This window comes from Malus domestica, chromosome 17 (genome assembly GCF_042453785.1).
Source record: "Malus domestica chromosome 17, GDT2T_hap1".
In the NCBI taxonomy this organism is placed as follows: domain Eukaryota; kingdom Viridiplantae; phylum Streptophyta; class Magnoliopsida; order Rosales; family Rosaceae; genus Malus; species Malus domestica.
The window spans coordinates 8,533,956-8,543,215 of NC_091677.1; the positions used below are offsets into that span (position 1 = coordinate 8,533,956).

The window sequence follows — 9,260 nt, forward strand, 5'->3', positions numbered from 1 at the left end:
TACAAGGTTTACCAGACCATACCTCCATGGGCGTTTTGCCCTCGTTCGCAGCGGCTGGCAATTGATTAATGAGATGGCTTGCATAAGTAATTGCCCCAGCCCAAAATGCCTTGCCTAAACCAGCATTAGACAACATACACCGGACTTTCTCAAGCAAAGTACGGTTCATGCGCTCCGCCACTCCATTCTGTTGCGGTGTCTCCTTAACCGTGAAGTGTCTCACAATACCCTCATCTTGACAAACTTTCAAGAAAAAATCAGACTTATATTCACCCCCATTGTCTGATCTGAGAGTCTTGATCTTTCGACCGCTTTGCGTTTCAATCATCTTTTTCCACTTCAGGAATATCTTCAAGACTTCAACTTTACGCTTCATGGTGTACACCCATATTCTTCTAGAGAAGTCATCAACAAAGGAGACAAAATAATGGCTACCTCCCCAAGATGCATTCTTGGAAGGTCCCCAAACATCAGTGTGAACATAATCAAGAATGCCTTTAGTGTGGTGAATAGCAGTGCCAAATTTTACTCTAGTTTGTTTACCCAACACACAATGCTCACAGAATTCCAATTTGCATGCCTTTGCACCTTTCAATAAGCCTTGCTTCACTAATCCTTGCAACGCTTTTTCACCAGCATGCCCAAGACGCATATGCCATAACCTCGTGGTGTCTGTGCTATTTGCGTCAGCAGCTTCGGTGACAGCTGCTCCACCAATAACTGTATTCCCCTGCAAGAAATACAAGTTATTTCGTCTTGTACATTTCATCACCACCAGTGCCCCGTACACAGCTTTAAGAACTCCACCCTCCATGGTGATCTTGAGACCCTTGGATTCCAATGCACCCAGTGAGATAAGATTTTTCTTCATATCCGGTACATACCGAACATCACTTAATTCTCTGACTGTTCCATCATGCATCTTCAAACAGATTTTACCTATCCCTTGTGTTTTGCAGGCATTATTATTACCCATCAAAACAACTCCACCATCCAGCTCCTCGAAATTAGAAAACCATTCCCGAATGGGACACATATGATAGGTGCAACCTGAATCCAAAATCCACTCATTTAAGTGACCATCAGCATATGAACTAGCCAAAGCAAACTCGAAATCATCATCATCTCCAGATTTTGCAATATTTGCATCAGAACCCGCTTTCTCCTTCTCTTTGTTCTTCAATTTGGGGCAGTCTTTCTTCCAATGACCCTTTTGGCGACAAAAAGCACATTCATCTTTAACAGGAAACTTCCCTCGTGACTTTGAACGAGATTTTCCCCGCTTCCCATATTTTCTTTCCTCTGTTCGACCCCTTGCAACAAATGCCTCGGTTTGTGAATTGTGAGTCTTCAGTTCCTTCTTACGACACTCATGATTCACCAATGCCGCAGACACCTCATCAAGTTTCACCTCGGATTTTCCATACAACAGAGTAGTTATCAAATGATCATAATCATCTGGCAATGAATTTAACAAACATAGTGCCTTGTCCTCGTCAGGAATTTTCACATCAAGGTTTGCTAAATCAGCAAGTATTTTATTATAATCATTGAGGTGTTCGTGCATAGAGATACCTGGACGATACTGAAATCGGAAGAGTCGCTTCTTCAAGAAGAGATGATTTTCTGCGCTCTTGGTCATATACTTCTCCTCCAATTTCGTCCATAACTCCTTAGCATAAGTTTCCTTCATATACGAGTATTTCAACTCCTTATCAAGGAACGATCGAATAGTGGCACAAGCATGAAGATTAATTCGCGTCCACTGCTTGTCATCAATATCTTCTGGTTTATTTTCCAGAACCATATCCAACTCTTGTTGATACAACATATCCATAACTTCACATTGCCACATACCAAAATTATTAGAGCCATTGAATTTATCAACCTCTAACCTTGTAGTAGTAGTTGGATGTCTATTGGATGAAGACGATGCTGACCCCTTCTTTATAGATTCATCCTTATCTCCAGCCATCTACTCGGCACTATTCACAAATACTGCACTGTTCATAGGTACAATACCGTTCACAGATACTGTAGCAGTTTACTGTTCACAGAACTGTAGCGCCAACACTATTCACGGAACTGGGCTCTGGTACCACTTGTTGTGCAGAAGCGGCATCCGACTGTAATTGAAAAGTAGAAAAAAAAACATAAACAAAATAAAAACAACACCAACAAGAACACCAAGATTTATACTGGTTCGGCAATGTCTACATCCAATTTGGAGACAACGGAGTATTCTACTATAATCAATGAGAACATACAATAGTGTTTATCACTCAATTTCCCAAAGACCCAAATAACCCAAGCTCACACACTTTGCAATAGGAAGGGAGAAAACCAAAAATACAAAGCAAAACAATTTGTGAAAAAATCTTTTCTCTGCCAAAAGGCTTCTTGCTCTTTTTCCTCTACATCCTTACGGGCTGCACTTTGCTCCCTTTTAAAGCCAAAGAAAATGGCTCTTCAAGGACATCAATGGCCAAAGGCCTACCATCAGGTCAAAAAGAATTAGGCACAATTGTTGTTTGTCTCCCATTACCACAAAGTAGCCGAAATTTTTGATCTTTGACTACATTGTTTGAGTCAATAATCAACAAGCAGGTTCGTAACGGCCTTTGCAGAATTTATGGAACCATATGGTCAACACTGGGAGTGTGATGAGCAGTGGAGTTGACTGAGCAGCTTCTTTTGTGCTTAACAATCCCATCAGCAGCAGTTGTGAGACAATTAGTGCCGTTATGATCCGCCCGTGGACATCAGGCCAGAATGCCGCAGCACTTTCATACTCTTGATTATAGACGTTTATAATCTAGAATTGACCAACGAAATGCATTAGAATTTAGCAGAATTACTCAGTCAAGAAATGAATATCTCAACCAAAAAATAACTAAACCCTTCTCTTGGAAAATGTCACAACATATGCCAGGGCAAAGAATACTATTATGAACGGAAGTAGGATTGGTAACACCACAGCATAAACAAGGCCAAGTAAGAAATATAGTTGTATTTGAGGTTCACCGGTGTTGAAACCAAGGGTTCCGGGATCCATGGCCTCTTCCCTATCCTTTTCAGTCTTCACCAAGAAGAAATTTTTCAGGTGATATATAATCAAGGGTTTCAACCTTAGAATCTCACCAGCAATTCCGGCCCACCCATCAACCATTATATAAGTGATAAAGAAGGTTGCCTTCATTGGAATTGAAACACCAATTGTCTTCGGGATCCTGCAAATAGCCAATTAATTATAAAATTTTTTTGCATCAAGCAGCACTGTCGGTATCAGATACAGAGCAGACGAAGCTTATATAAGGACATACTCATTGGCAGATTGGTGGATGAATTCATCTAGTTGTTGAAATGCAGTTCCAGTGATTATGCTCCCAAGAAATACATTGACACATTGGAAAATATAATATCTAGTAGCCGATCTCCTCTCTAGAGCTGATACGCTACTGAAACCTTCAAATTTGGACATTACCATCAATATAGAGGGAAGGAATATAAGAAAAATCTTCAAAGCAATTCCAGGCAGGAAACCTTGGATAAATGATTTTATGACTTACCTGCATGAACAACGGGATGTTGTTATTGCAAAACGACGGTAAAAAACAGTAATTAAGAGCTGACCATCCAGCCAGGGAACATTCAAACAAAGATATATTATATAGAAAGAAAATACTCACACTTCAATAATGGGCTTTAGGTAGGGGACTGCTTTCTCAATACCCTCAATGTTTGCAAGGGACTGTACAAATGCAATGATGATCATAAAAAAGAAGGTGAGGAAGAAGAAAGCAACGGCAACTATAAGCCTCCTAATTGTCAATGTTGTTGTAGACATCGAAATTTCGGTAAATAAATGTTGACCGATAAATCAAAGTTTCAACGCTCATGTATTACATAAATTTTACACGTAGCTTGTGTCTAAACAAAAAATCGAAATAAGTTGGAAAAGTCATCAAACAGGACACGTGTCAACACCTGGCAAAAACGACTTATTTCATCTGGAATAATATATTCAAAATTAGGCATTGGAAAATTCTATAAATAGAAGCCAATTTCATTCATTTGGGGGGGGAACCAATTCATATTACACCTTGAAGCTCTGAAGCTCTGAAACTCCGAAGCTCTCAAGCATCCAGGTTCACGAAGAATCAAGAAAGCCTTCTTCGTTCTTCGTTCATCGTTCTTCCAAGATCAAGCCCCGACGGCCCTTGGATCAACAATCATCCACCTTCAAGATCAAGCCCCAAGGGCCCTTGAAAAACTTCCACCAATTCAAGATCAAGCCCCAACGGCCCTTGAAGAACTTTCACCAATTCAAGATCAAGCCCCAAAGGCCCTTGAAGAACTTCCACCAATTCAAGATCAAGCCCCGACGGCCCTTGAAGAAAGTGTTCATCGTTCATCATCCGTTCATCCTAAAGATCAAGCCCCAACGGCCATTTGGATCAACAACGTCGACAAATCCATACATCCAACCGTTCTTCAAGATCAAGCCCAAAAGCCCTTGAAGATCCGTTCATCACTGTTCTTCAAGATCAAGCCCAAAAGTCCTTGAAAATCCGTTCATCACCATTATTCAAGATCAAGCCTCAACGACCCTTGAAGAAACACTCATCCTCAAGATCAAGCCCCAACGGCTCCTTGAAGATCCGCTCAAATCCGCCTTCAAAGGTCAAACCCACGACCCTTAAACAACGTTCATCCTTAGATCAAGCCCAACGGCCCTTTGTATCAATCGCACATCCACAAATACACACCTTACGGAGATCGAATCAGAGGATCAAATTTGAGAGAGATTGTAACCCAAAATCATCAAATACAAATATTTGTTTGTGCACGTTGTTCTTGTCTCTTTCGTTTTCAGGAAAAATTCGTGTTCACAAATTGGCACGCCCAGTGGGACAATCTCTACCTCTCATCTCTTTCTCCATTCAAGAAATTCAAGCACACTTCCAAAATCAATGGCATCAAGCAAAGGACAAGTCGTTCTCACAAAGGGAAGAAGCCTGAGCACTTCCGCCATGAACGGAGCATCCATTGGTGCCACAACCGCTCCTCAACATGCCGCTTCAAAGTTGGTGCTGCTAAAGGAGCAAGGGGAGCATCAAAGGCGCGAGTCCGTCATCAACCTGACCTCGCTGGAGGCACCGAAGCATGATGCTGAGGCACACAAGATGACATCCCAAAGCAACCAATGACGTTCTTCGTCAGCATCCTGGATGTCTAAAAGAAAGTCACGTCTATTGGTTGCACAAGTCATGACCATCGGCGTTACCTCCATCCAAGAACAACTGGCTCAAATGAATGAAGCGATCGCAAGGCTAACACGGATTGTGGAAGAAAAAGACTTGCAAATCGCTACACTCGTCAGCCGACTAGAGTCACAGGACTGCCAGAAACCCGACCCAGAGGATGATCCACTAAAGAGAGGAGCTAGCGAAGAAGAGGAGCCTCCGGTGAAGAAAATCGATGTGAAGCTAGAGCCAGACCAAGCAGCGGCACTCATGGGATCTCTTTCTATCCAGCAGCAGCAAGAGATGATCACCAACACCATCAAGGCACAGTACGAAGGGAGCTTTCATGCCTCTACGTTGTACTCAAAGCCATACTCCAGGAAGATCGATGCCTTAATGATGTCGATGGGTTATCAACCGCCGAAGTTTATGCAATTTGACGGAAAAGGAAACCCAAAGCAACATGTCGTACATTTCGTCAAAACTTGCAACAACACGGGGACGGAGGGAAACTACCTCGCCAAGCAGTTTATGCGCTCGTTGAAAGGAAACGCCTTTGAGTGGTATACGAACTTAAAGCCTGAGTCCATCAACAGCTGGGAGCAATTGGAGCGGGAATTCCTCAACCGCTTCTACAGCACCCGCCGCACTGTGAGCATGCTAGAGCTGACGAGCACAAAACAGTGGAAGGATGAGCCAGTCATTGACTACATCAACAGATGGCGCACTCTAAGCCTCGACTGTAAAGACAGGCTTTCAGAAACCTCTTCAATCGAGATGTGCATCCAAGGCATGCAATGGGGTTTGCAATACATCCTTCAATGCATTAAACCACGGACCTTCGAGGAATTGGCCACTCGCGCCCATGACATGGAGTTAAGCATCGCCCATCATGAGAAGAAAGAACCAATCGCTGACTACAAGAATGACAAAGTTGTTGGGCCAAATGAGGAGAAGACTGCGTGGAAACCCACCAAAGAGACAACAACGGTCAACACAGGTCCCATCAAAATCTCCACATGAGGCAATGCGATTCAAACCGAACCTTTTCGTGATCAAGAGATGCGTAGACGCACTTTGAAGGAGCTTGAGGAGAAGACTTATCCATTCCCCGACTCTGATGTGGTTGCCATGCTGGATGACCTGTTGGACAAGAAGGTGATCAGTTTGCCTGAGTGCAGACGGCCGGAAGAGATGAATCATACCAATAGCCCAAGATATTGTAAATTCCACCGCTTCATCAGTCATCCGACAGAAAAGTGCTTCGTGCTGAAAGATCTCATCATGAAGCTGGCTCATAAAGGAATCATCGAGCTAGATCTTGACGATGTGGTGAAGTCAAACTATACCACCATCACTTCTGGCTCTTCCGACTCAAAGTTTTTGCCTCAACCGCTGGGGGCATGCTCCGAGTCAAGCAAAGTTGAAGGATGGACGCATGTTACTCCAAAGAAACTGCACAAGAAGCATACGTCTCCTCCACAAGTTCACCAATTGGAAAGGGGCAAAGCAGCTCTCCTCAACCTCCAAAGCTACACGAAAGTGTTGAGGATGATGAAATCGCGACACAAAGATCGTCCATTGCCATCACGATGTGCGACATCTTGCCCGAAGACTTCTTCAATCACTCAGTCAAGGCTCCTTGCTATGAAGATTGTGAGGAACGCCTCTCCAAAATTGCTTGACAAATCTAACAAATGCTCTTTGTTCGCACGAGCCTAAACTGCACGAACCAAAGCTCTTTGTCCGCACGAGCCTAAACTGTAGGACACGAGGCTCCTCGCCTGCACGAGCCTAAAATTGCATGGCACTAAGCTCCTGGTCTGCACGAGCATAAAAGGCAACACCAAACGCTCATTGCCTGCGCGAGTTTAAACTGCAAACAACACCAACACTCCTTGCCTGCATGAGTTAAAACTGCAAGCGGCACAAAAAGAAAATACCAAAAAAAAAAATGTATGTATTTGAACTACGTTTTGACTTGATCTCTTTAGAAGGGTACGTAGGCAGCTTGAATTTTCAATTTCAAGTTCAGTCACATCAAATAAAGAAAATATAATAAAAATGTTTTATTAAAAAAAAATTACATATGTTTTATGTATTTAAAAAAAAAAAGGATTTCTTTTACATACATATACATATATATATATATGTATGTATATCCATCAGCAGCAAGCCTCTCAAACGGAGGCCATCCAAGCCCAAGTGACAGCCTCCAACCCAAATTCCCTCCCACTTCCTGCAAGTTCTCGTTCCGTCCAGGCTCGTCTCTCCAAAGCTAGCAAGCCCAGCCACAAATCCAGGCCCAAGCTCCAGCTTGTCGACCCTCTCCCTCCAAGCCCAATCCGTCATCCCCCTCGGGTCTGCTATGCCCTCCACCTCATCCACTTGTTCTTAACCCTCTCCATTCTTCTCAGAGCACCCGACCAACGGCGAGGACGAGGATCTCAGCTTCCTCGAGGAGCCCACTGAACAAGACAACGCCACTCTGCTTCCTCATTTTTCTTCAGCGTCGGCGCAACCTAATTCCAGCAACCACTGCACCACTCTCTGCCCCCACCGGCACGTTCGTTGTCGGAGACCGAGAGTACCAGAAGATGATTGAAGACCTCAATTGGGTCTAATTTCGGCGGGATTGAAGTCTCCGGTGTTGTATCTGACCCGACTCGGACCTTCCTGCACCCAATCAACCTCATAGCTCGAAGGCCCAACTGGTATTGACGCCAGAGTCGCCTGGTCCACCTCGAGGATCAGACCCAACTCACGATCAGAGAGCCCAAGAATGGTAGCTCGACCTTAAAAAACGACGTCGTTTGCTGCTCCGGCAAATCTCGAGGCATGTCTGGATCCAGCAATTCAAGCAGTGGCAGCCCGGCTTTCCCCAACAAACAGCTCCAGGTCTAGCTCTCGCCAAGCTCACCACGGGCCACAGACCGGCCAGTGCCATCATTATCCCCAGCTTGCTCGAAGCAGCAGGATTCCACTAGCCCAAATCCGAGCCCAGCTTTCTCTTTCTTACATCGTTTTTTACGCTTGTAGCAGCGCCGTCAGCAACATGAGCAGCACCCTCTAAACAGCAGCTCCACCTCGCCCAAAACCTCCGTGCTAGCCATCCAAACTTCATGGCCGTGCCCTCTGTTGCTTTCGAACCTGCTCAGACGTCTCAACTCTGCATCATCCTCCTGACCGCTGTCAAACGACTAGCCGGTCTTTGCACTCCGCCTCGCCAAGTCCACCTTCATCACTGTAGGATCGTTCCCAAGCAGAAGCTGGTCCCCGCGAGGTTCGAGGTAAAAACGTACTTAGGAATGCCGTGGTGGCTGCTCTAAACCACTATACATAAAAAAAACTTGTGAATGCATGGGGCAGCCCAATCTCAAACGCCATCGAGCGGGACTCCTTCTCTGTCATCTCCTGCTACTTCCAAGGCTGCACCGCTCCTTTCTGCCCATCTTCCGCCGCAACACCTGGCCTCCCTCGAGCTCGTCACTATGGCCACCATGATAGTAAAGAACATCAACAACCGCCGTCAAACGACTAGCCGGTCGTGAAGTTCGAAGCACCATCTTCTCGGCCTCCTTGCTCCGCTCCCTGCAAATTCCCCATCCCATCATCAAAATTTATACAAAAAAAAATATTAAAAAATGGGATGATGGAGCAAAGTGGTGCCTCACCACGTGAAAGAAAGAAAGGAAAGAAATATATAAAATAATAAAAATAAAAAAATGAATGGTGGATCAGCACCACCGAAAGCAAAAAAAAAGGTACAATAATAATGTAAAAGAGTGATGGTGCATCTGGCACCATGTGCAAAAAAAAAAAAACAAAAAAAACAAATGCATTAAGAGAAATAAAAGTCCATTTTATTTATTTTTTCTGGAAATTTTACATAAATTTGCATTATACACACCTAATACAAATAAAAAATAAAAAAGTCAAATCAAATTTACAGGAATGGATCTTCAAGGATGATCAGGTGGTGCCTCATCACTCGGCGGAACTCCAGGAAAAAGA

The 9,260-nt window shown here is 44.0% G+C and overlaps 1 protein-coding gene across 1 annotated transcript; it reads right to left on the reverse strand.

The window, feature by feature from the left end:
- Window positions 1-2,051: 2,051 nt before the first annotated feature.
- Window positions 2,052-3,847, reverse strand: LOC139193323 (CSC1-like protein At3g21620). Its single transcript, XM_070816314.1, has 6 exons — window positions 3,733-3,847; window positions 3,324-3,564; window positions 2,900-3,230; window positions 2,640-2,815; window positions 2,427-2,493; window positions 2,052-2,126 (listed from the first exon to the last, which is right to left on the reverse strand). Exons 1-6 carry the CDS (start codon window positions 3,845-3,847, stop codon window positions 2,052-2,054), a joined length of 1,005 nt encoding a protein of 334 aa, XP_070672415.1.
- Between the last annotated feature and the right edge of the window lie 5,413 nt (window positions 3,848-9,260).